This window comes from Sus scrofa, chromosome 5 (assembly GCF_000003025.6).
Source record: "Sus scrofa isolate TJ Tabasco breed Duroc chromosome 5, Sscrofa11.1, whole genome shotgun sequence".
Taxonomy (NCBI): domain Eukaryota; kingdom Metazoa; phylum Chordata; class Mammalia; order Artiodactyla; family Suidae; genus Sus; species Sus scrofa.
The window spans coordinates 214,599-239,678 of record NC_010447.5 but is presented as its reverse complement, the minus strand read 5'-3'; the positions used below and the strand labels follow the sequence as shown (position 1 = coordinate 239,678).

Here is a 25,080-nt window from a genome sequence, read left to right as displayed (position 1 = left end):
AGATGCCAGGTAAGCGGGAGGGAACTTCTTCTTGAGGTGATAAAAAAGTTGTAAAATTAATTATGGTGATGGATGCACAACTCTGTGAATCTACTGAAAGCCACTGAATTGTGCCCTTTGAGTAGGTGAATTGTGTGGCACCGAATTATGTCTCAAGAAAGCTGTTACAGAAAACAAAACCCCCCAAGAGAGATTCCTAGACTGAGCTTAAAAGTCCAAGAGAAAGAACAGGGTTTACAATTTTAAATATGTTAGAGTTGTCCCTCTGTATCCAAGGGTGGTGGGTTCCAGGAACGTCCCCCCACCCACTACCAAAGTCCGCGGATGCTCAAGTGCCATCTGTGAAACGGCACAGGATTTGCATAAACCTACACACATCCTCCCATACACTCGAAATCATCTCCAGGTTACTTATAATAATACCTAACAGAACACAAGTAATGCTATGTAGATAGTGTCAGTTGTACGGCAAATTCAGTTTTGCTTTTGGGGACTGTCTGGAATTTTCGTGTGTGTGATAATTTTCAGTCTGCAGGTGGCTGAGTGCATGGATGTAGAAGCTGAGGATTCCCAGGGCTGACCGTGCTGTTTTAGGCCAGAAGTCAACTTAGAGACTCTTCAAACCGTGACGAAGAGCATATGGAGGCTCAGGTTGCAGGTCCCCTTGAGCCACATGTGACTGCAGGCACAGGCTGAGAGCGTGGAGTATTATCCACTTGGGTTGGTCAGAGCAGGGCTCAGTGACACAGGGGAAGGAGCTGGGCACCCTGTGGGTGTGTCCAGGGGTCTTCGAGGGGAGAGCATGAGGGACAGGGGCTAAGGACAGGGCCGGGCGAAGGGGAGGCAGTGACCTGATTGACAACTGATCCCCAAATGGAAACCTGGACAGTGCCTGACTCCTGCTCCCAGAAAGCGGTCAGGCCAGAGATGGTCAGATGCATCCTTCCTCTTCTGCCCCTCGTCCAGGCCTCTGCTCCTCCTTCCGCCCCGACCCATACCCCGTTTTGCTCTGCCAGGGGCCTGACAAGTTTCTGCTCATGGCACCCCCGCCCCCATCTCTCCTTCAGCCCTGCCCAAGCAAGGTCCAGTATGCTGACCCTTCCCTTCCCTGAGATGAGGAAGCTGGAGCAGGAGAGCAGGAAGGGGTGCGTTCTGCTAAATTCTTCAGCCCTCAGATGGTTCCAGGCCCCACGTCCCAGCCCTGGCCTTACAGCCTCGATGCGTGGAGCTGACAGGTCAGCCAGGCTGCACTGGCAGCATGAGGTCAGCCCCTTGTGATCATTTACAGACAGGAAAGTGGACGCCTGGTCAGCACAAGCTGGATAGCATGCCCACCACCAGTGTCCACCACCGAAGGCAGGGCAGGCGCCGCCCTCAGGCCCACCCCGTGGGAAGGAAACGGCAGCACGTGGTCCTGCACGAACCGCCTTTATTGGCTCACAGATCCAACGACGGGACAGGCTGCCGCAGAGACCACCCGAACCTCTCCTGCTCACCCCCAGCAGGGCAGCCTCAGCCCCCTGTGCAGGAGCCGGGGTTGGGGTGGTGGGCGCGGACCCTACAGTGGGGGCAGAGGGAAAGGGCCTCCCCGGCCCTGTTGACAATGTCCTGGGAAGGACCCTGGGCGGGTCACGCAGGGGCCTCCTGGGCCATGGGTCAGGCCAGTGGGTGTCCTGGGACTGGACGTGGTTGAGGTGGGAGCATGAGTGGGCCATCAAAGCAGAAGGGCCGCCAGAGTCTGCCCACAGGGGGCACCCCGGCCGGCCTCCGCGTGGCAGTTGGCTAAGGCACAGTGGCTGGGCCATGTCCCGCTGCAGAAAGCCAGAGACGCACGGGGACCCTGACCCTCTCGGGACGTCTGGCTGACAGAAGGAGGCTACTTTTTCCGCCGGGGGGTCTGAGAACGGCTGCTGTTACTGGGAGCTGGGGCAGCTTGCTTGCTGGTGGCTCCTGAGTCCTCCCTGGGGGCTGGCCTCTGCTTCTCCCTGGCGGGAGGGGAGGGCCGAGGGCCCAGGAGGGCCTGCATGACCCTAATGGCCCCCACCGTCGCGAGGAGCCCCCAGAGCAGGGTGGGGGCCTCCAGGGGAGACAGCTGTTTCCGCACCCAGTAGAGGGCTTCGGTCAGGGGACTGCTGGAGCTGCGGGCCCGCGGGGGGCTCTTGTCCTGTGGCGGCAGGATTGCGGAAGGTCTGGGGGTCGCCTCTGCAGGCGGCGGTCAGCCCTGCCGACTGCCCCAGCCTGGTTAACACCTTCCTACCTGAAGGCCGAACTGTCTGAGCAGTGTTTCCAGCGTCGGGTCCCCCAGCGACACCGCAGGGAAAAATTCCTCCACCCACTGGCGGCGCCACCACCGGCTGCAACAGCACGGGTGGCTCAGGGAGTGCGGGCTCCGAGGCCCCAGCCCCCTGCCCGGCACCCGGCCTTACCCCTGCTCCCCGGGCTGCGAGAACCAGTACTTATAGAGCTGGGCCCGCACGTAAGTGGGCGGCTGCTTGTGGAAGGGGTACGTGGGCGCGTGGTTCTGGATGAGGCGAATCACTGCGGGGCGGGAGCGTGCTCAGCGCCCAGCAGCTCCCTCGGGCCCCGCCCCAGGCCCCGCCCCTAGGCCCCCGCAGCCTCACCGGGCTCCTTCCCCTGCAGTAGGCGGAGCACCAGGCTCGTGAACCAGGGACTCTGTGTGTGCGGACCCAGGGCCGCGAACCACATCTGCCAATCGAGGCGTGGCTGGTGGGGCGTCACGACAGGGGGTGCCCGGCTCACGTTCCCGGGCTTGTACATGAACTCGATCTCCTGCGGGCAGGGCAGTGTTTAGCGTAGCCAGCGGCCGGGTTCCCTACACTCGCCCCAGTCCCAAGCCCGTCAGATCCCTGGCCCCGTGGAGCCCACCAGGTGCCCCAGGCAAGGGACCCAAGGGAGCTCTCACCGTCCAGTGGTGCCCATCATAGCTGCCCTCCAGCACCACCTCAGGCCGCCCGCCCAGGCCAGTCATCCTGCGGAACAGGCCATAGGAGTTGGCCAGCTGGAGGTGCTCCACGGTGCCGAACAGGCGGTGGGCCCCGGTCCAGAGGCGCCCATGGGTGGAGGGCTCCATGTAGGAGTATGGCACCTGGAGGCAGGTAGGCAGCGGCTCAGCAATGACTCCCCCCGCCAACCCCCAACCCTGGCCCTGAAGTGCTACCCACCAGGCTGATCATGAACAGAGCCACCGTGGCAGCGCCAAAGATGGACAGTTGGGCTGCCGCACAGAACTTCTGCAGCCACCCCCGCACCTGGGTCCACCTGGGGGTAGGACCGAGACGCAGTCAGGCCTGCCTTCCGCAGCTCTACCCACCCCTCGGACCTACACACCTCCAGAGCGCGGTCAGCAGTTCCCAGGCAAGGGAGGCTGCCCCCAGCCACATGGTGGGCAGGGACACCGTCTTCAGCCACTGGGAGAACTGGTGGAAGGTGAAGGCTGCAGAAGAAAGGGGTGTGAGGAGGGGTGGCCCAGCCCCTGCCCTCTGAGCCCCCAGCTGGCACTCACTGGTTCTGGAGTGAATGGCATACTGCTCCCAGTCCACCTCCAGGCCGAAGCAGTGCACCATGCCGTAGGCCAGCAGCCCGTAGATGGCCAATTCCAGCAGCAGGGCCAGCATAGCCAGCAGAGCCCTGGGCCAGGCTGCAGGGCAAGACAGTCATGGGTCAGCTGGGAACAGGGCTGGGGGGGGTTCTATGGCCAGGGGGCTGGGGTGGCAGCAGGTCAGGGTTGTCTGGGAGGTGCTGGCGACACCCTGGTGGATGGCGGGGGTGAAGACGGCTGTCTGTATGGGGGAGGCTGACACTCACAGGTGGGCATCTTCTTGCGCCGGCTGCTGCCAGACTCGGCCAGCAGGTGTACATCGTCCAGGAGGGCGGTGGTGAGCACCAGGGTGAGCAGGTTGAAGAAGTTATAGTTGCCAGTGAGGATAATCAGGACTTGCAGCAGGACCTGGGAAGGGGCTGGACTCAGAGCCCCTGGCAGCTGCTTCCAGGCCCCCCTGCACCCCACACCTCCATCTCTCCTGCAGGCACCCACACCCTTGGCCTCTTGTCCCCACTCCACCTGTCCTCTCCCCCTGCTCATGCCTTCTGTGGCTCCCCACCACCACCTGGAGAGACCCCAAGCTCAGCACCTCATGTGCCCGCCCTGGCCCCTGCTGACCCAAGGCGGACCTCCTCCAGCCCCACAGGCACACCTGTACACCCCGGGCTAACTCCTTCCCCTGCCATGGGGCCTTTCAGCTGCTGGCAGCAAACACCCCATCCCCCGTGGGACCTGCTGGGCAGTGCAGAAGAAGGCCATGTCCTGCCTGATGTCCTACCTGTCTTCCTGATGGACCCCACCCACCTGGGAGTAGAAGGCAGCCAGGCGCAGACGACGGATGGGAGCGAAGAACAGAGGAGGCACTGCAATCTCAATGAGGAAAGTGGCCACCACGCTGAGCTTGTGCAGCCAGACGGGCAGGTGGTGGGCAAACCAGGCAGCAGGCGTGGGCAGGCACTGTGTCTCATAGTGGTAGGTGAGGGCTGCAGGCGACAGGCAGGTGGTCAGGACTGGGTGAAGCCCTGAGGACCCCCCCCCACCAGGTCCTGGCAGGGGTCCTCACCCGTGAGCCCCCACCACGCAGGGCAACGGCTGGTCAGCTTGACCACACCCGAGGCAAACATGAGGCGAAACAGCAACCAGCGCACAAGCCAGAAGGAGAGGCCTTCGTGGGGTGAGGCCCCTGCCAGCTTGCTCTGGGGCGCCTGCTTGCGGTGGGGGGGCTGCCTTAGAGGTGCCACCAGCACTGCCAGGAAGCCAGTCTCCAGGAGCAGGGAGTCCCTATGGGGAGAGAAAGCAGCACAAAGGGCCTTTTCCCCATTTGGGCTGCTCTCCTCAGGGGGTGCCCCCAGGAGAGACAAACACACCCCACCCCACCCCATCCCATCCCAGGCAGCCAGTCTGCTGCAGCCCCACACCCATAGTCACTCACCACTGGAAATAAAGAAACACCTGGCCCACCTGCAAGGAGAAGGGCTGTCAGGGAGCAGGGGTGTGTGTCTACAAGGCAGGCCAGGCAGGGGCGGGGTAGGGGGTGAAAGGGCCTGAAGTGAGTTTGGTGATAAGGTTCCCAGGAGTGCAAGGGGGCAGCAGGCAGCTCCACTTACCTGGCAGACAGACAGGTAGGCGGCCCAGAGCAGCAGGTAGGTTAGGAGATGGCGCAGCTGGCTTAGCAGCAGTGCTCCCAGGGCTAGCAGGGTGCCTAGCAGACTCAGCAGCTCTAGGCCCTGCGCCGTGTCCAGCCCAAGACGTGGTGCCTCCCACAGCAGCGTTGGGGTCTCCCACAGCTGCTGCCAACGTCCCTTTCCCTGCGGCCGCAGCGTTCTCCGTGCAGGTAGGATGCCCTCAGGGCCGTACAGGCCTGTGGGAGGGCACGTCAGGGCCAGGCCCTGGACTCTGTCCTTCAAGGCTGGATTCCCCACCAGTCCAGGGCTGCAGATCTGCCTCCCCAGGTCAAGGCCAGCAGACGCTCCAGAACCCCCCACCCAGGTCAGGCCCCAGAAGGCCTACCCGACACCCAAGTCAGGACCTTCCACGTGGCAGACCCTATTTCCCACTCCTCCAGGTCAGTGTCTTTTCCCTAACCTGCCCGCCTTGTATGTCCCCCTCAGCCCCGCCGACTCAGACCTCCGCCCTGCGTCCCAGGTCAGAACCCAGACTCCTACTGAAAACGGACCACTGCACGCCTTCCCACCACCCACACTCCCGCGGCCCGCAGGACACAAACAGCAGCACCCCACGTAGCAAGGCCTGGACCTCACTCCTGCCCCCAGATAACCAAGTGTCTGGTGGGTAGATGAGAGGTCAAAGGACGCAGGGGGGGTCCCGCCCAGGGGGGGTCCCGCCCTCGGTGCCCTCACCCGGGATCTGCGTGTAGAGGGAAGCGAAGGCGAACATGAAGATGGCAGCCACGCCCTGGAGAAAGAGATGCCGAGGGAGCCGGGAGCCCGCCATGTCCGCTACGCGGCGGGCTGGACTGGAGCCCAGGGGTCCTCCCCGCCCCGCCAGTGGCGGCTGCAAGCCCCGCCCCTTCCCGCCCCACGCAGACAAGGCCCCGCCCCCACGCAGGCCCCACTTCTGGCGCGCCTTCAGACACTTCCGGCGCTCTTCGGCCATGCTACGTCATAGATGTGCGCACGTTGCCGCGCCCCTACGTAGTTTCCTGGGCGGGAACAGCAAAATGGCGCCAGAACTAGTGGCGGGCTGAGCATACTGGCTACTTTTAAGCCGGCCCTGCCGTCCCGGGGCGGACCCGTCCCCTCCCAGACATGGAGGACGTGGAGGCGCGCTTCGCCCACCTCCTGCAGCCCATCCGCGACCTCACCAAGAACTGGGAGGTGGACGTGGCGGCCCAGCTGGGCGAATATCTGGAGGAGGTGAGAGCGCCCCCGGGGAGTGAAGCGGGGCTGGGGCTGCCGGGCTGCCCCGCCGCCTCCTGGTGCGTGTCCATCCGGCACTCTGACTGCACTTGCCCTCAAGCTCGTTTCTTTTTTCCCAGCCCCATCTCTGCTCCTCCAAATTATCCTTTATTTGATTAGCCTGGAGCTGTCATAATTGGTCGCTACCTATTAGTGAGCCTTGAAATTGATTTAGTGGGTGTTGACCAGCATTTTTCTCTAATAGAGTAGAATAGCATTTGTGTTCACGTTTGGGTGTGTGAGAGATCGCGATCCGCGATGTAAGAAGGATTTCTTATGTTAGATTTTCAAACCAAGTTTCGAGCTGCTGCTGTGTTCCATCTTGTCAGCATTTTATTTTTTTTCCCTATACTTGACCACTGTGTCTAGATCTCATCAAGGAGCTGTCCGCTCCATTTCTGCCCTTCACTTTCACTCCTCAGCCCACTTGGACGGAGCTTTTGTCTTGATCAATAAAGACCTCCCTCCTACCAAATCCAAGGGTCACCAGAAGTGTCATCTTATTCACCTCAGCAGCATTTGTTGGGTTGACCATATCCTCTTTTTTAGAAGCAGGTTTTGGTGTTCTGATTTTCTTCTGGTTTCATTGCTACTCTTTCTCTTATCCAGTCTCAGTGTTGAATGCCTCAGGGGGTGGCCTGAGTCATCTTTTTACACGTTTCTCCTAAACCATCTCATTTATTTCCATGATTTTAAGTATCACTTGTATGAGAACAGCTCCTCGGTGTATTTATTCTCCTATTCCTGCCCCAATTTGTATTTCCATCCCAATCTTTTATCCGAATCTGTTTTATGTATCCAGCTGCTCAGCTTGACATTCCAGTTAGATGTCACACAGGCTTCTCAGATTTAATGTATTTAAAGGGGAGCTCTTTATTTTTCTGCTCAAATTCCAGCCTTCTTGATCTCTCTAGTGTCCGTTGTGGACCTGTCCAATATGAATTCTGGCTAAGGTATCCCCGTGGTGTTGAAGAAGGAGGTTGTAACTTGAGTTTGGGCTTCGATGGGAGGTCTGGCCTGGAGTGTGCATTTGGGAGTCGTTAGAAGGTGAATGAAGTGCGAGGTGCTGGGGTGGGTGGGGCAGCCTAGACTTGGAGAGTTTTCGGGAAGGGCCACCTCTGGCTCAGCCTGGGTGACCTAGCCACCCTCTCCTTCATATTCCCTCCATACATATGCCCAGGATGCGCGGCACTTGCTCAGATTGTTGTGCTCCTGTGTACTCTCCCTCCGCAACTGACCTCACAGACTCCCTCTGTCCTTCAGGAAATAGCAGAAGTGGTGCCTTGGTAGCTCCTCTGAGATGCGACCCCTTCTTAGTGCTGTCCTAGCGCCTGATGTCTTGCCTCAGTCCCCAGCAATGCTGTGCCCTGGCCCTGTTGCAGAATACTAGCTTTCCTAACTCGCTGAATCCTGTGTCCGCTCACGGATGCCCTTCCAGTCACCTACCTGGGGAGCGTCAGTCTCCAGGCTTAGCTCTGACATACCACCATGTTCGTCATTTACTAAACACCAGTGTCAGACACCATGCTGAAGGATGGAATTAGCCTCATGTTGCTCGCAGTCCATTGGAGGAGGGACTGAGTGTGACAAGATTACCCTAACAGGGCGGCGGGGCCCAAGGCACGTCCCAGGGAGACTGCGGAAGCACTCATCCTGGGCACGCTGAGGGTGGGCATTCCCGGCAGATGAAAGCAAAGGCAGAGAGCTTGTAAATCATGTGTGGGCTTCAAAGTGCTGTTTCCCCGAGAGGAGCCAGGAGAGGCCTGGTTGTAGGAAGGATCCTGAATTAAATATGGAGTTAAAGTTTGGGGGAGTTTGGATGTCTTGGTGGAGATAGCTAGTGGGCTGCTGTCAACACAGTTCTGCAGCTTAGTAGAGAGCTGGCCTAGATGGGTTTGAGGACTGTTGGCATATAGCTGGTGGACACAGATTTAAGAGGTGACAGGAGCTGCGCTTGGGAGAGGCTGGGGGTTGGGGGTTGCAGAGGAAGGAGGAAGACGTACTTGAGTGTTTGCTGAGTTTTCTGCTCAAAGGATTGAGACCCCCCAGTGTTTTTCACTGTCTTCCCTACCCCTTCTCTTGGTGTGGGGGTTTTCCTGCCGTAGTCTGTCTGCACCAGCCCCGGCTAGGATGGCTGCAGTGTGAGTACCTCCATGGAGGAGCTGGCATGTCACCCTGGCTCTTGTGGGTGATACACTCTAGGAGCCTCCCTCTTCCAAAGCACTAGGTTGCAGAGGTTACAGGAAGTAGGGGAGGAGTTCCCATTGTGGCTCAGTGGGTTAGGAACCTGACATAACGTCCGAGAGGATGCGGGTTAAGGATCTGGTGTTGCCCCAAGCTTCAGTGTATTGCAGATGCAGCCTGGATCCCAGGTGGCTGTGGCTGTGGCTGTGGCTGGCAGCTGCAGCTCCAATTTGACCCCTAGGCTGGGAACTTCCATATGCTGCAGGTGCAGCCCTAAAGAGACCGGGGGGGGGGGGGAAAAAAAAAAAAGAGAGAGAGAGGGAGTAGGGCACAGAGACCTTTCTTTCTCCTCCAAAAAATGAACAACCAGTAGTGAGCCCCAAGAAGAGTCAGCGCTGTCAGTCTGAGAGGCTGCTCATGGTGACCTGGCACCTCGGAAGAAGGTGGGATGGAAGAAGGTGGGATGGCAGGCAGGCTGCCCAGGAGAAGTATGCATAGACTCAGCCTCCCGCTGACCTGCTGTTGTGTTTTGCAGCTGGACCAGATCTGCATTTCTTTTGACGAAGGCAAAACCACAATGAACTTCATCGAGGCAGCGCTGTTGATCCAGGGCTCCGCCTGTGTCTACAGCAAGAAGGTGGGCTCTGCCTGGCTGCTGGTCTTGGGTCTTAGTGTTGTGTGGGGCCGAGGGCTGCTGTCCTGGGCAGGCTGCCCCTGTCTCTGACCTGCCTCATCAGCGCCCCCCACCTCCTCCCCCAATTCCTTACCACCTCGTGAGGCCAGAGAACAAAGTCGGATTTAAAATTGCTCAACAGTAAGTGTTGCTGCTAATCATCCAGCTGTGCGTAGGAGAGCCTCCTGCAACGAAGAACCATCCAGATCAAAATGTCAGTAGTCCCAGAGTTGAGAAACCCTGTTACAAAGTAAGAGGAAAAGCAGTATTTGGGAAGTGTCCACAAGCTGGAAAAGTCAGAGAAAAGGAAACTGAGAAAGTGTCCAGTCATGGACATCAGAGCCATAGAAAATATCGGGGTGCAGAAAGAAGACCAGAAGCATTGACAGGAATTGGATCCACACAATAAGAGATTTTCAAGTATCTGTGGGTCTTCAATTAGGTCACCAGGAATTTTATTTAGTGCAAGGAGAGCTGTACTGCAGGAGGTGGGGCAGTGATGAGCGTGAGAAGGCACAAGCTAAGCGCAGATTCCTCCTAAGAGGTTTTATTGACGATGGCAGGAAAGAGATTGGGCAGTGGCTCTCAACCCAGGCTGCCGTCCAGACAGTTGCCAGTGCCTGGGCCCCTCCCAGCCAATTAAATCAGAATCCCTGGGTGCAGTTGGCGGTGGGGTGGGGGCAGGCAGGTGTCAGGATTTCTTGAACTATCCTCAGTGATAACCAGGATTGAAAACCACGGAGCTCAGGGTGGCGAGTGCAAGTGGCAGGCGGGGAAAGGGGAGTGGGAAGAGGAAACATGAAAAAAAACCTGGAAGAAATCGGTGTGGGATGGGCTGATGGGCTTGCCACCTCCTCCCAGGAGACTGGAGAGAGAAAGGGTGATGCACAGAAGGGGCCCAGGGACGTGGGGAAGCACGGGCACCCTGTTGGACGGTACACACGCCTCATCACGCCTTAGGGCGCAAGGAGGAGGGCACCGAGAAGTGGGCGGCAGCACTGGTCCAGGGCTGCGACGTGGGGGGCGGGGAAATCGAAGGTGCACAGGAGGTGGGAGTTTACCGGTGTGTTGAGGCGCTCAGCACTGGGGTCCCGGACGGGCGGGACCGGCGTAACCCACTGGCACAGGATATGGGGGACCTGCCTGTGGCTCCATAAGTTATGAAGACAGTATGAGCCACGTCGATGTGTGGTCGTCCTCCCCGCCCCCCATCCTAGATAATCTCACTAAATCGCATTCCCACATCCCGCATGTGTCCTGAGAAGGAATGTCTGCAACTGACTTTGAAAGCACAAAGCATGAGGTGAACAGACAGACTTGCAGATGAGCTGATAGGTGATAAAGCAGATGTGGAGTCTGGAAGCTGGGTGAGGGGAGTGTGGGCTGAGGTCAGCCCTGACCATTGGAGTTTTCTGAGGTGAAGGGAACGCTCTATGAGCTGTGCTGTCAAATGTGTGTGGCTTCTGAGCCCTTGAAACGTGGCTGGTGTGACCGAGGATTCTCGCGCTTTATTTCTAATTTTTAATTTTTTTCTTTTTTGCTGCCCCGCGGCATGTGGAGTTCCTGGGCCAGGGATCAGATCCGAGCCACAGTTGTGATCTAAGCCACAGCTGCAGCAACACCGGATCCCCAACCACTGTGCCAGGCTGGGGATTGATCCTGTATCCCAGTGCTCCTAAGACACCCCCAATCTTGTGCCACAGTGGGAACTCCTCTTACGCCTTGTTAACTTTTTTTTTTTTTTTTGTCTTTGGTTTTTTCAGGGCTGCTCCTGAGGCATATGGAGGTTTCCAGGCTAGGGGTCCAATCGGAGCTGTTGCCGCTGGCCTACGCCAGAGCCACAGCAATGTGGGATCTGAGCTGCGTCTGTGACCTACACTACAGCTCACAGCAATGCTGGATCCTTAACCCACTGAGTGAGGCCATGGTTCGAACCTGCAACCTCATGGTTCCTAGTCGGATTCGTTTCTGCTGCGCCATAATGGGAACTTCATGCCTTGTTAACTTTTAATTACATTAAATTGTTGGAGCATGTGGCCCGTGGCTGCTGTACTGGAGGGTGCAGCTCCCGCTCCCGCGTCCCTCGGTGCAAGTCCTGGACTCACTGCTGATCGAGGTTGCTTTGGGTCTCGGTTTACCTCCTGTAGGAGACTGGCAGCCACACCCAGTCCAGACAGAGTGAGATGACGCGCAGGGCATGTGTGTGCAGCAGCCACTTAAAGAAAGTTAAGTTTGGGAGTTCCTGTTGTGGCTCAGTGGTGATGAACCTGACTAGTATCCATGAGGTCTCGGGTTCGATCCCTGGCCTTGCTCAGAGGGTTAAGGATCTGGCGTTGCCATGAACTGTGGTGTAGGCCAGCGCTGTAGCTCCAATTCAATCCCTAGCCTGGAAACTTCCATATGCTGCACATGTAACCCTAAAAAGAAAAAAAAAACCAAAAAACAAAAACCAACAAGGAAATGTTTGTTATTCCTGGCAAGTGGGATCCAGATGGCGGGGGCCACCAGCTGTTCTGCTCCCTGTTGCCTTCTCTTGGGCACTGTCGTCCCCGAGGGAACAGCCCAGAGACAGCTTCGGCGCCTACGGGTGGGTGTCTCGTGCTAGGACCCTGGGAAGTCCCAACCCTCACCCTTTCGGTGGGGCCTCACAGCCTGTGGCTGGAGCCGACGGCCAGCAGAGACTCATGGGTGCTCCTGGTGGCGGGGCTGCAGTGGGCCCAGCCTGTGAGAGCAGCATGGACCCAGGCTGCAGGCAGGCTGGTTGGGGTGCTAGGAGGGAAGGCATGTGGGGCTGTAGGAGGCACGGGTGGGGTGCCATGGTGGCGATGGAGCACCCCTGAGGAGGAACAGAGGGGCCTTGGCTGCTACGTAATTCTGGTGAACGCTCCCAGTTCCCCTGGGGGAGTGTTCTTGGCAGCCAAGTTGGCAGGAACCGCGCTGGGGTTTTGGGGGGACAGCAGGCCTCTGTGCGCACTCCCACATCCGCTCCTCCTTCCCGCGTCCCGATCGCCCACTTGCCATCTCCAGGTGGAATACCTCTACTCGCTGGTCTACCAGGCCCTCGATTTCATCTCTGGCAAGAAGTGAGTACTGGAGGCGGGGCTGTGGCTGCTGCGCGTGTGCGCATCTGGGCAGGCCTGCCGGCCCGCGATGCCCACACTCTGATTCTCTCTCAGGCGGGCCAAGCAGCTCTTCACGCAGCAAGATGGGGCCGATGGGGAGGCCAGCTCCAGGGCCCCCCGGGAGGCGGAGGACAAGGTGAGGCCCTGGGTGCCTGGCATTGCCCGCTGTGCTGGCCCGGCACCCCCCTGAGCTCTCCCTCTCCCCGCAGTTCCTGTCGCTGGATGACCTGCCCGACTCTCGCAGTAGCATGGATCTGAGGAGTGACCCGGCCCCTGGCGTGAGTGCCCCTCCCCTGCATCCGTGGGGGTGTTGGAAGGTGGCGGTGTGCCCCTGGCTCACCCGCTCTTGGCCTCTGCAGGAGACCCTCATCGTCCCCCTCCTTCCCATGGCTCTGGTGGCCCCTGACGAGGTGGAGAAGAACAGTAACCCCCTGTACAGGTGTGGCCGGAGCCTCGTGGGCCGGGCGGGGGTGGTGGGGGAAGGGTCTCTATAGCACCTGTATTTCTGCTGGCACAGCTGCCAGGGGGAGGTTCTGGGCAGCCGGAAGGACTTCAGGATGAATACGTGCACCCCCCACCCCAGAGGAGCCTTCATGTTGGAGCCGGTGGGCGCGTCCCCCACAGAGGCACTGCCACCAGGGAACCCGAAGGGTGAGGGTGCTGGGGCTCGACGGGAAGGGCCCAGTGGGCCGAGCTCCTTGTTGGGGACCCCCTGCTCACTAGCTGTGGACCTGGGACTCCCTCCCTCCCCAGGAACCTGCTCTGAAGGTGTGGCCCCTTGCGTCCTCTTTGCTGGTTCAGTGCCAGGGGCCTGAGTCTTGCACCCGGGCTGTGCTCTCCCGCCCTGGCCTGGCGCTGCTGGGCCCTCTTGGGGGAGCTGGGCTGACCCGGTTCCGTTTTCCGTCTTCCCCAGAGGCTGAGGAGCAGGCAATGGAAGTCTCTGTGTGCAGGAGTCCGGGCCTGGTGCTCAGCATCTCTCAGGAGCCAGGTGAGCAGAGAGCTTCCTGGGGGTCTGGTGGAGTGGGGTGTGGGGCTCTGCGCTCAGCCACCCCCACCTGCCCGCCTGTCTTCAGCCTTGGTGGGTGAGGCGGGGGGAGCAGGTCTCTGTGCTCAGGCCCAGGCCTGCGTGGCCTGTGACCACCCAGACCGTGACCTTTGGACCCACGTCCTCCTCTCTGGGCAGGCAGAGGTGGTAGCACTTAAGGAGAATTACTGAGAAATAAGATGAGCCAAGCAGAAGAGCAACACGATGAGAGTGTAACACACCCCACCGTGTCTCCGGGGCTGAGAGATGAGGCTGAGTGAAGAACGGCCTCTCAGCCTCTCCTCGGGGCTCCCCTGTCCAGGCATCTCCCCAGAAGGCCCGGCGCCTGGAGGCGGGGGTGAGGAAGAGGATGCAGCGGGGCCGGCAGGGCTCCCTGAGGTCTTGGTCCCTGAAGCCATGACGGAGCCCCAGGAGCCCGGGAGCCCAGAGCAGGTGAGACCCACACCGTGGCCTGCACAGCCGGGTCCTCAGCCACGGGAGCCCTGGCAGCACAGCCACACTTGGACAGGGAAGCAGTCCCACGGCCTCCCTCCCTCTGGTCCTGCGCACCAGGGCAGCGGGTGTGCCCTCCGGCCGCCCTAGGCCTGGCTCTGCACCCTGTCCTCTCAGGCCCTCCGCTCTGAGCAGAGCAACTGCTGCTCCTTGGTGGGGTAGGCTGGCGCCCAGGGCCTGAGTCCCATGGTGCAAAGGGCTACTGCCCAGATGGCAGCTGTTCCCAGAGCTGCCCCTGAGGCCAGGCTGGCAGGCGTGGACAGGCCTGCCTCCCTCACCCCTGAGGGTCAGCCTAGAGCTAAGAAATCTTTTTTTTTTTAAAGAAAAACCCGTGACATGTACAGGAAAAAAAATTAACATTTGTTAATTTTGGTTAGTAGAGACATGGCTGTTTTATTGTATTATTCTATTCTTTGAGGGGGGGGGCTGTGCCTACGGAATGTGGAAGTTCCTGGGCCAGGGATGAAACCTGTGCCATGGCTGTAACCAGAGCCACAGCAGTGACAGTGCCAGGTCATTAGCCCGCTGAGCCACAAAAGAACTGTTTCTAAAGAATATACCCTACGACCCCTAGTTTACTAGTCCGTACGCTCTCCTAAAGCTTTTCCTAGGGTTTCTCTTTTACGTCTTAGTCATTAAACTTCCTGCCCCCAGAGTTCCCTGCACGGTTCTTGCCATCTGGCCCCACAGCAGAGTTGCTGAGGCCTGGGGGCTTGGGTGGAGGAGGAGGAACCCTTGGCGTTTCTTTGCAGAGCGCTGCCCAGCCTGGGATGTGTATGCTGCGGGAGCGAAGGGGGGCCCCGGAGCCTGCATCCCAGCTGAAGGTGAGAGGTGGTAGGGCCTGGGCCCTGGCAGGGAGGGCGAGCATGAGCCCCAGTGCCTTCCCCCCACCCCAACTCTCTTGGGTGCTGGCTTTTAGTTGGAGGCCCTTCGCAGTGCCTATCTTTGGAGCAACCTCCTCTCCCACAATAGGACCTCCCCCCTGGGTGTCTCACCTTGGGGCAGGGTGCGTGTCTTCCACATCCCATGTCTGCTTGTCCTCTGCTCAGGAGACGCCAGACCCCTGGCAGGGCCTGGACCCCTTCGACTCCTTGGACTCTAAGCCCTTCAGGAAAGGTAACTGGGGGAGGGGCACTCCCTGGGTGTCTGGGGCTCCTAGGGCCCGTGGGCCCAGTGAAGTGCCCTGGGCCATGGTTGTGCTCCGAGACGGTCTGTTTGCCCCCAGGTAGGCCCTACTCTGTGCCCCCCTCTGTGGAGGAGGCTCCAGGACAGAAGCGTAAGAGGAAAGGTGCTGCCAAGCTGCAGGATTTCCACCAGTGGTACCTGGCCGCCTGTGCGTGGGGCTGCGGGGCTGCGGGGCTGGGGCTGGAGGGCCCAGGCGCAGCCCGTAGGGACTTGGTTTGGTGCCTGCTGACCCAGTCCTCTTGCAGACGCAGACCACACTGACAGTAGGAGGCCCCGGCGGAAGGGCCCCTCCTTTGCAGGTGAGCCCTGGGCCGTGTGCGCCCTTCTGACGGATGCCAGTGCCTGGGGATGCCCACGGTACTGGGTGGACTGGGGGCGGGCCTGGGCGGGACGTGGGGCCCCTCTCACACGGCCTTCGTGTGCAGACATGGAGGCCCTATACTGGAAGCACGTGAGGGAGCAGCTGGAGACCCTCCGGAGGCTGCAGAGGAGGGAGGCAAGTACTGGTCACTGCGCCCCTGGGCCTGGTGGGAGAGAGCAGTGCCCCTCAGTGCTCTCTCTGCACAGATGGCCGAGCGGTGGCTGCCAAGGGCCGAGGAAGAGGGGCTGTGGCCTGTGGAGGAGGACCGCCTGGAGGACTCCCTGGAGGATCTGGGAGTGGCAGGTGGGCACCTACTGGGTGGGCCGGGTCGGGGCTCAGCACCCGCTGCCTCAGCTGACCTGCCTTCTGCTGGGGTCCTCCCCTCCCACAGATGACTTTCTAGAGCCCGAGGAGTACGCAGAGCCCGAGGGGGCAAAGCCTGGGGAAGATGCAGACCTGGGTAGGTCTGGGAGGGGCCCCGTGGAGACAGGGAGGGGCAGAGGGTGTGGCTTGTGGCCCCTCACAGCTGCCCTTTTTCAGAAGCGGAAGCCATGCCGACGTCCCTCAGCTATGAGGAGCTGGTTCGAAGGAATGTGGTAGGTCTGGGGCTGAGCGGGCTGGGACCTGGGCAGGGGGCCCGCCCAGAAGGCAGGAGGTAGCCCTGGTCTTCCCTAGGAGCTGTTCATCACCTCCTCGCAGAAGTTCGTCCAGGAGACAGAGCTGAGCCAGCGCATCAGGGACTGGGAAGAGACGGTCCAGCCCCTGCTCCAGGAGCAGGTGAGGGGGGCGGGGCCGTGGCCCCGGCTGGGGGGCGTGCCTTCCGCTGCCCACCCGGGGCCAGCCCCAGGGCCCTGACCTTCCCCTTTGCAGGAGCAGCGTGTGCCCTTTGACATCCACACCTATGGGGACCAGGTGGTCTCCAGGTTCAGCCAGCTCAACCAGTGGTGTCCCTTTGCGGAGCTGGTGGCTGGCCAGCCTGCCTTTGAGGTGTGTCGCTCCATGTTGGCCTCCCTGCAGCTGGTGAGTGGCCTGGGTGCCTGGGAGGGAAGTGGTCCCTGGTTTCTGCTGATACTTCGTCCCCACAGGCCAATGACTACACGGTAGAGATCACCCAGGAGCCGGGGCTGGAGGCGGCCGTGGACACCATGTCCCTGAGACTGCTCACGTACCAGCGGGCCCACCAGCGCTTCCAGACCTACGCTGCCCCCTCCATGGCCCTGAATGGAGAGCACTGAGCCTGGGGCCGGGCCCTGGAGCCCCGTCCCCCACGTGCCTCTGCTCGTTCCACTTTGCTTCCTGGCTGCCCCAACCTAATAAAGTGTTGCCACCCCCCCAATCCCCTAAGAAACCTTACAAAACTGTTCTGTGTGGAGGAAGGGGCTGTCTGTCCCCTGCACCCAGCGAGCAGCCGGTCCGAGCCCCCCTCCTGCCGTGGTCTCCAGGGGCTGCTGGTACAGATCCCGCGCACACACGGCTGCATCTCACCTTTTAATGACCCGACTCAGTGCAGCACACTGCGGAAGGCAGCCATGTGGCCCCGCACACTGTCCGTGATCTGCTGGGCCGACCTGGCCCTGCCGTAGTAGTCGGTGAAGAGGCCGTCGGGGCTGAGCAGGTAGATGGCGATGGAATGGTCCACGATGTAATCCTGGTCCTCGTCCTTGGGGCCAGCGCTGTAGTATACTCGGTAGCTGCGGCTCACCTGGGCGATCTGCTCAGCAGAGCCCGTCAGGCCCAGCAGCCTTGGGTGGAAGTCCTGCACGTAGCGGGCCATGGCCGCGACATCGTCCCTCTCAGGGTCCACAGTAATGAAGAGGGGCTGCACCGGGGGCAGGCCAGGCTCCGCCTCCAGCTGCCGCACCACCTGCACCAGCTTCTCCAGCTCATCGGGGCAGATGTCTGGGCAGTGAGTGAAGCCAAAGTATATCAGCACCCACTGGCCCCGAAAGTCAGCTTTGCAGCGAACTTGGCCTCGGTGATCCAGAAGACTGAAGTCGCCTTGGCCCACAGCGGCCCGGCGCAGGGCCTCTGTCCGCTGTTGCTGCCGCCACTGCTCCTTCTCCGCCCTCAAGGCCAGCCAGGCTCCACCCAGCCCAGCCCCAATCAAGGCTGTGATCAGCAACCTAGTTTGCAGCCGAGGGCCCCGGGGCTGGCCTGGCTTGCCGGTTTCTGCAGGGCCCTGCCTTGCTAAGAGCCGGTATCTCACCTGCCCGGCCTCAGCTCCCTGGATCCTAGGGAGGGCCAGAGGCCTGAGCAGAAAGAGCCCGTGCCAAGCCTTGGGTGCCCGAGCCAGCATGGACCTGATGCTCCTGGAAAAGAGCAGAGGCGTCAGAAGCCAGAAGGTGCCTTGGCCTCCTGGGTTGTCCATCATTCTGGAGAGACCTGCCACCACCTCAAGGCCCAACCCTATGAGGGCTCTGCTGTCAGCAGCTGCTCAGCCAGCCCCCGCCATCACTCACACATGCTTCGCCTCTGAAACCTCAAACTCCAGCTTAGGCGTCATCAAACATCCACAACTGTCCCTCCTGTCCTTTAACGGGAGAACCTCAGTCTAACGAGCCCAGCGCTCGGCAGCACCTGGGGGTCTGAGCTGACGGAAGCGTTCCAAGCGCCTGCCTCCTCCGGGTTCCTGAGCGTATCTATGTTTGCAATAAACTTCTACTTCTTGAAAGGAGGTGGGTGAGCCTCTCGCTTCAACCCCCAAAAGACCAACTTCTCCGCCCCTTTTGCAGCCTTTTCCCTCTGAGGCCACTTCAACCGCGCTGTTTTGGCTCCCTCCCCCGCACTTAGCGGTAACCCGGTGCCACCCGCACCGCAGCCTCCAGTTACCCGCGGGCTCCACGCCCCCTCCAGTCCTTCGCTCGTTGAACCTGCCGGGCCCGCAGCCACCCTGGAGTAGCAAAAGGTTTCCACTTGCCTCCAGCCCACCTTCACAGCTGGGCATCCCACCGCAGCTCTGGGGTCGTGGCCCACGCCCTGCTGTGGCTTCGGTGGCCTCCGTTCCTCTCAGGGGCCCCTGGAGGTTTGTTAGGCGGAGATCTTAGGACTCCCCCTCACCTGTTCGACTGCTGCTACTGGGAGGATCTCTCGAAGACTTCTGAACGTCCGGCCTGCGCCCGGTCCGACGGTTCCTGGACTTGGGAGGGCTGGATGACCTTGGTCACGTCTCGTAACCTGTCTGTACCAGCTTCCTCCTTTACAAAATGCGCTCTAAGCGATGTACGAGATGGGCCTGCAAATGCAGCCAGCTTGTAGACGTTTGCAGGGCGCCGGCACAGGCGGATCTCCCGGGCCCCCAGCGCGCCGCACCGTCCCGCGAGTCTGAGGAGGGGAACCGGAAGGCAGCTCTGGGCCCCCGCCCCTCTCGACGCCAGCGCGCATGCGTCAACGGCGCCGCGCTCGCGCGGAAGGGCGTAAAGCGGGCCCGGCTGCTGCGCGTGCGCATGCGCCAGAGGTGGCTGGCCGGCCGGAAGCTACGTGACGGGAGGCGGGGTTTTTCTGGGGCGGCCCCCCCCACGCTGGCTGCTGTCTTAGTTTGCCCGGCCCCGGGTGCCGGGCACCGGAAAGGATGCGCGCCTCCTGAGCTTCGTTGCTACGTGTCGACTGGCGCGCACGAGGGGACGGGGAGTGAGGAGGGGCCTGGGCTGGGCGCGGGTAGGGGATCTCTGCCCTTTCCCTGTCCCCTCACCGAGCCTGGTGACGGGTGACCGGGTCCGGCAGCACAGGTGCTCACCAGTGCTCTTGCCGGCTCCAGGGCCTGTGTCTCTCTTACTTCCTGTCCATCGAGAGAGCAGACAAGCTGTCCACGCCATCTTAGGGGGGAGGTTAAGGGGTCTGGAAGTGATGGAGTGATGGAGCTCCCGAAGCTTCCTGGGAGATGTGGGGAACGCTGGCTGACTCGGATCAGTCACGAGGGGTCGGGGGACCTGGCTATGGAAGTCCCCATGTGATAGGATGACATGTGCATCCGTCTGGTCACCCTCTTGAGTGAGTTGTCAGGCGCCCTGTGGTGTGGAACAGTGATCCTGGGTTTGGGTCAGATCACCTGTGATTGTGTGTGATTGGAGATCAGGGGTTTTTAACATGCGGGAGGGGGATGCTGGAGTCTGGGGTCAGGTCACCTGTGATGAGGGACGGGCTGTCAACCCGGGCGTATAGGATTCCATCCACAGGTACCACCCTCCTGTTCTGACCCATGACACAGCAGCCCACTTGCCCAGCAGCCCTTGCATTTGGCCAGCTTCCCCACCTCAGGGCTCCAGTGACCCCATCACTAACGCTGAACAAAGAGTCATCAGCAACCTTGACAAATTCCAAAATCGCAATTCTGATAGGTCTTCACTAATGACTCATCAAGGATATGGATCCCTGTCCTGTGGCCCCCAGTTATTTTGTCCAAGTTCCTATTGACAGCAATCACTTTTCCCTTGATAACGGTGACCAAAGTCCAATGACTCATGAATAACTGATCAGTATCTTCCTTAGTGATCCTCCAGAGATTCTGGCCATTTTTGTCATCAATAACCCAGCTGTATTATCAATCGGTGGCCTACCTGTCCCTGCTCTGGGCGCTGAGTGACAGCGAATCCATGAATAGACTCCAGTTTCTCCAAGGTGCCCTCCATGTGTCCAGACCACGTCTGCTAATTTCTGGTACATGCTGGGCCAAGTATGCATGCCGAGTACACATGCACAGCCACCTCCCCGCCCTCACATTTCTCCTCACCCTCCCTGGTTAGGACTTCAGCTGAAGTTAAGCATTTACTAAGTAGAATAGTGGGTGTCCAGCTGGGGTGGGAATGGAGAAATGTCTTGGGAGTTCCAGCTATGGCACAGCAGGTTACGGATCCAGCATTGTCTGTGTGGCGGCGAGGGTTCGATCCCTGGCCCGGGAACTTCCATATGCCGTGAGTGTAGCCTAAAAAGAAAAAGAAAAGAAACTGTCCTGATTTGGGATGGGGGGTGTCAGTGTAGGAGTAGATGGGTACCTGTCATTGGGGACATAAGTCTGGGGGAATGGAGGGAGAGCAGAACCTAGCTCTTCGCTGGGAGTTCTGAGCCGGGGTGGGGGGGAAAGGGCCTGACGGGGAAGGGGGATCTGGATGACTTGGTTCTGTTAATGGTGGCTGATGGGAAGGGAGGGCCAATTCTGTCCTGGGGGGGATGAGAAGCCAGGGTCCCACCTTTGGAGGCTCTGTCTGGGCCAGGCTTGAGGTTAGGAGCCGGCTTCTGTGGTCTGTAGAGGAAGTGTCTTCTAAACTTGCAGCCACAGGCAGCCAGGGCAGGTGCCAGGACCCTGCCCCGGGGCCATGTTTGTCCTCAAGCTACTGGCACCAGGCTTCAGGCCACTCCAGCTGCTGTGCTGCTGTCACTCCAGATGGCCAGGAGCATGGCCTTTAGGCACAGGTAAGGTGTTGTGGGCAGCACAGGGGGTGTTCCCATAGCGGTGGGCTATCCTCAGTGTCAGTGACAGTTCTGGGGCCTTGTGGCCTCCCTGGGGTGGGCAATCTCTGGGCCTGACCTCACACAGATTTGTGAGCTTTCCGCCTCTGGTCCAGCGTGGCAGGGAAGCCCCTGATGTCCCTTGGCTTCAGGCAGGTCAGCTCAGGCAGCTGCTGGGAAGAGGTCAGCAGGTGTGACAGGGGCAGGTGGGGCCGGGACGATTGGGGTCATCACCACTCCCGTCTGCCACACACATCTGGAACCTGTGGCTGCCCTGTGTCTGCGGCCCTGTCCCCTCTTTCTCTCCCGTGTCTGTGTTTCCTGTCTGCCTGTCTCTGTGTCTGCCTCCCACGTCAAGACCTGACAACTTGACCCCCTCCCCCGCCCCCGCCCCGAACCTGGAACCTGCCCTAACCCTGTCCGCGTCCTGTGCAGACCCCAGCCAAATTTCACCCGGTCAGGAGGGCGGCCACGAGGTGGGAACTCTGGGACAGCGCGCGGGGCTGGAGCCGAGTAGGGGCGGGGCCTCCCGCCAGGCGGGGTTCTGGGCCGGGCGCCACTTGCCACTTCGGAGGGGCGGGACGACCCTGCTCACTTCTGTCCTAATCCCTCCCGTCCCCGAGGGCCCGCGGGAGCGTGAGGTTCTGGACATGGCCGGCGCGCCCACCTGCCCCTTTAGGCCGCGCGCGGCGCCGCGAGCACAAAGAGGCTGACACGTTGCTGGCTCCAGAAGTTTTTAGAAACATTTGTGGGGCTGCGTCCGTGCGGCTGGTCAGTCATCCACATCGAACACCATCGGGGCCAGGTAGTCCGAGTGCCTAATCCCAAAGCTCCAGCCGCGAGGCTTCCGGGGCTGTGGGCCCAGGGGACATCGGTGATCTGGAGACGCCGCCGGCCCCAGGCTCCCGGGCCCCAACCCTCCCACCTCAGACCCTCCATCCCCATCTGGACCTCCTTCTCCCGCCTCTGATCCTTGACCCCGAATTGCAGACTACCTGGTCCACGTTGTAGGCTGCGGGCCCGGGATTCAGTGTGTTGCCCCGGGGGAGCGAGGTCCGCGCCAGCATCGAGAACTGGGGGGCCCGGGGCTTGTAGATCCCAGGGTTCACCACGTGGTAGGCGCAGGGCCCTGGGGTCTGCAGGAGGGCGGCAGGGGCGCTCTGTCCGGCTTCTAGGCCCGCCGACCGCTGACCCCTCGTCGCGCAGGGCGGGCAGTCCCTCCCTCACCTTGCTGAGGTCCTCGCAGAAGCTGCCCACCGCGCTGCGGCCGTAGATGGAGTAAGTCGGGGCGGAGACTTTACCGACGACGCGCGGGCCCAGGAGCGACGGTACAGTGTAGGTCCCAGGGCCTGGGGGAGCCAGTGAGGGTGGGTCTTTGAGAACCGGCTGGTCTCCACGCCACTCCCGGTGCTGGGAGGGCCTTCCTGGGCTCACCTGGGGTCTGCGGCTCCGCGCGGAGGCCCCAGTTTCGGGGAGCGATGGTGTGCCGGGGCGCGCTGGGGTACGCCACGTTCCCCGCTCGCTCCGGGAAGTACCTGCCTGCGGGCGGACTCGGGTGTCGGCCGAACTGGATTGCAGGCCGGGTGGGGGACTAGGCTGGGGCCCAGGGATTAGGGGGAATTCGAACCACGGTCTGCCAAGGCCCGGTGGGGCTTGGAGTTCTTCTGAGACAGGGGGGCGAATTTGGAGTGTTAGGGTGCTCGAGGGGGACTTAGGTGTGTGCGGGGGGTGTTCCCGAGTGGGCGTCCCTGGGGGTAGCTCGGCGTTGGGGAGGCCGGGGTCCCAGGGTCCTGACCCGGTCCGGGAGTGAGGAAGGGCGCTGTGTGGCGCGGGCGGCCGAAGATGGAGTAGGCAGGGGCGCCGTCGCGGCCGCGCACGGTCATGCGAGCAGGCACCAGGTAGCCTGGCCCGGGGCCGCACGAAGTCTGCTGCGTGGGGAGGCGCGCGCCGAAGGTGAAGGCGGGGGCGCGGGGCCGCGACGGGTCGTGCAGGATGTAGCCTGCGGGGCGCCCCAGCATCACCAGGCGCCGGCGGCTCCCCTCCGGGACGGACCCGGGCCACCCCCCGCCCCCGGCCCGCCGCTGGTACCGGTGTTGGGTGGCAGCTTGTACTTGGGCCCCGGGCCGCTGTAGAGCGCTGCAATGGGGCCGCGGGGCCGGTGCGGCCGCCAAGGGCCAACCCAGACGTCAGAGCCCATGGCGCGGTGGGAGCGCTTTCGGCCTGGCCTGCAACACCTGCGGACACAAGGTGACCGCCCGGGCCCCTCCACCCGACTCGCGGGGACGCACTCCCCAACCCCCTCCAGCTGGGCCTGACTCCGGGGCGGGGCCCACGCGTATCCTAGGCGCCAGGCTAACAAACGCCAGCTTTCTCCGCTCCAGGGGGGTGCGGGACAGGGACCCAGCTTCGAGGCCCTGTCCCGTCCCCTACCCCCAAAAGGAATTCAGTAGGGGTTTATATGCGCGCGCCAAGTTTGAACTCTACACGGGAGAGGAATTCCCTGGGGTTCTGGAGACCCCGGATATTTTAGAGACATCGAGGGAGGATACCCGGGCGAGGGGGTTGGTGTGGGGGCCCTAGTGCCGGGGAGGCCCGAGAAGTTGATGCACTGACCTGCTCCTGGTGTCCCGGCTGGGACGGCAGGGTGGGGTGTCTGGATTCCTGCCCCTCCCGGGCCCAAGTCCCAGACCCCATTGTGTCCGGGTTCCGCCTCCTGGCAACGGGACTGACTGCTGCCCCCCCTCCCCGCCCCGGGCTCCGCCCCCTCCCCCCACGGCGTCCGTGCACTGGCTGCACTGGCGGGCGGCCTGCAGGCTGGGCCACAGACCCTGTCTTCACCGGTCCCCAGGCTTCAGTACACCTGGTCCAGTAATGGAGGCGTGTGCAGACAAAAAACGTGTGAGAATAAAGAAACCAAGCTCAATTGAATTGCTGTGTGTAGAGAGAGAGCACTTTGCCTCTGTTTAAGCTCATGGAATATTTGCAAAAAAGAATCATGCACCGGGCCACAGAAAAGCCCACGCAGATTGAAAGAGATGTGATAGGCAGTTCCATGGAGGCTCACAGGGTTAAGGATCTGGCATTGTCACTGTTGTGGCACAGGTTTGATCACCTGCCTGGGAACTTCTGAATGCTGTGAGTGCGGCCAAGAAATACTGAAAATTGTTATTATTTAAAAATTGCTAACTTATGGAGTTCCTGTCGTGACACAGTGGAAACAAATCTGACTAGGAACCATGAGGTTGCAGGTTCAATCCCTGGCCTCACTCAGTGGGTTAAGGATCTGGCGTTGCTGCGAGCTGTGGTCTAGGTCACAGACACTGTAGATGTGGCTGATGTGGCTGTGAGCTGTGGGGTAGGCCTGCAGCTGTAGCTCCGATTGGCCCCTAGCCTGGGAACCTCCATATGCTGTGAGTGTGGCAATAAATAGATAAAAAGGATAAATTATTATAAAATATTGTTTGTATTCCCTGTGTTGTACAATGTCCTTGCAGCTTATTTATTTTGTACATTGTAGTTTGCGCCTCTTAATTCCTAACACGCATTGTGCCCCTCCCCCTCCCCCAGGGGTAACCACTCCTTTGTTCTCTGTATCTGTGTATCTGTTTCCCTTTTGTTATATTCATTCATTTGGTGTGTTTTTTAGATTCCACACATAAGTGATAGCATATAGCACCTGTCTTTCTCTGTTTGTCTTATTTCACTAAGCGTGATAGTCTGCAGGTTTCACCCATGTTGTCGCACCTGGCGAAATTTCATTCTTTTGAAGGGATGTGTGTGTGTAACCGACTCGCTTTGTTGTACAGCAGAAATGGTCACAACATTGTGACTCGACTAGACTCCAATTCAACTCTGAAGCAGTCTTCATTCTTTCTGCGGCTGAGTGGCCTTCCATCGCGTTCACGAACCTCACCTTCTGCATCCACTGCTCTGCCGGTGAACACTCCGGTGTTTCCGTATCTTGCCCGCTGTTCCTAGTGCTGCTGTGAACATCGGGCTGCCTGTTTCTTTTCAAATTAGAGTTTTCTCTGATTATATGCCCAGGGGTGGAATTGCTGGAGCATGTGATAGTTCTATTTTTAGTTTTATGAGGCTC

The 25,080-nt window shown here is 60.4% G+C and overlaps 4 protein-coding genes across 9 annotated transcripts; 1 reads left to right on the top strand and 3 right to left on the bottom strand.

Annotated features, from left to right (window-relative positions):
• LMF2 (lipase maturation factor 2) lies at positions 1,413–6,078 on the bottom strand. Of its 2 annotated transcripts, NM_001206379.1 has the most exons (14): positions 5,923–6,016; positions 5,170–5,423; positions 4,995–5,023; positions 4,626–4,843; positions 4,367–4,545; positions 3,826–3,967; positions 3,524–3,658; positions 3,349–3,454; positions 3,183–3,279; positions 2,924–3,106; positions 2,622–2,790; positions 2,427–2,538; positions 2,258–2,354; positions 1,413–2,164 (listed from the first exon to the last, which is right to left on the bottom strand). In NM_001206379.1, the coding sequence occupies exons 1-14, from the start codon at positions 6,014–6,016 to the stop codon at positions 1,877–1,879; spliced, it is 2,103 nt and encodes a 700-aa protein (NP_001193308.1). In that variant the 3' UTR covers positions 1,413–1,876. The 2 variants fall into 2 exon arrangements, with proteins under 2 accessions (NP_001193308.1, XP_020946726.1); XM_021091067.1 differs by having other exon boundaries at positions 3,349–3,658; positions 5,923–6,078.
• Positions 6,188–16,895, top strand: NCAPH2 (non-SMC condensin II complex subunit H2). Its single transcript, NM_001206363.1, has 20 exons — positions 6,188–6,438; positions 9,200–9,301; positions 12,365–12,420; positions 12,514–12,595; positions 12,669–12,737; positions 12,819–12,898; positions 12,977–13,110; positions 13,373–13,447; positions 13,806–13,936; positions 14,749–14,820; positions 15,046–15,112; positions 15,222–15,329; positions 15,427–15,480; positions 15,607–15,677; positions 15,749–15,845; positions 15,934–16,002; positions 16,083–16,138; positions 16,218–16,319; positions 16,413–16,562; positions 16,628–16,895. Exons 1-20 carry the CDS (start codon positions 6,331–6,333, stop codon positions 16,775–16,777), a joined length of 1,833 nt encoding a protein of 610 aa, NP_001193292.1. The 5' UTR covers positions 6,188–6,330; the 3' UTR covers positions 16,778–16,895.
• On the bottom strand, positions 17,001–18,878 carry SCO2 (SCO cytochrome oxidase deficient homolog 2 (yeast)). 3 transcript variants are annotated; one of them, NM_001206376.1, is made up of 3 exons: positions 18,600–18,878; positions 18,372–18,432; positions 17,001–17,851 (listed from the first exon to the last, which is right to left on the bottom strand). In NM_001206376.1, exon 3 carries the CDS (start codon positions 17,836–17,838, stop codon positions 17,044–17,046), a length of 795 nt encoding a protein of 264 aa, NP_001193305.1. In that variant the 5' UTR covers positions 17,839–17,851; positions 18,372–18,432; positions 18,600–18,878; the 3' UTR covers positions 17,001–17,043. The 3 variants fall into 3 exon arrangements, with proteins under 3 accessions (NP_001193305.1, NP_001193306.1, XP_005653223.1); NM_001206377.1 differs by lacking the exon at positions 18,372–18,432; XM_005653166.3 differs by lacking the exon at positions 18,372–18,432 and having other exon boundaries at positions 17,018–17,851; positions 18,460–18,865.
• Positions 21,706–23,707, bottom strand: ODF3B (outer dense fiber of sperm tails 3B). Of its 3 annotated transcripts, none has more exons than XM_005653167.2 (7): positions 23,598–23,707; positions 23,073–23,218; positions 22,780–22,983; positions 22,419–22,523; positions 22,212–22,333; positions 21,980–22,120; positions 21,706–21,837 (listed from the first exon to the last, which is right to left on the bottom strand). In XM_005653167.2, exons 2-7 carry the CDS (start codon positions 23,179–23,181, stop codon positions 21,757–21,759), a joined length of 762 nt encoding a protein of 253 aa, XP_005653224.1. In that variant the 5' UTR covers positions 23,182–23,218; positions 23,598–23,707; the 3' UTR covers positions 21,706–21,756. The 3 variants fall into 3 exon arrangements, with proteins under 3 accessions (XP_005653224.1, XP_020946701.1, NP_001193304.1); NM_001206375.1 differs by having other exon boundaries at positions 21,707–21,837; positions 23,073–23,209; positions 23,598–23,613; XM_021091042.1 differs by lacking the exon at positions 23,598–23,707 and having other exon boundaries at positions 23,073–23,591.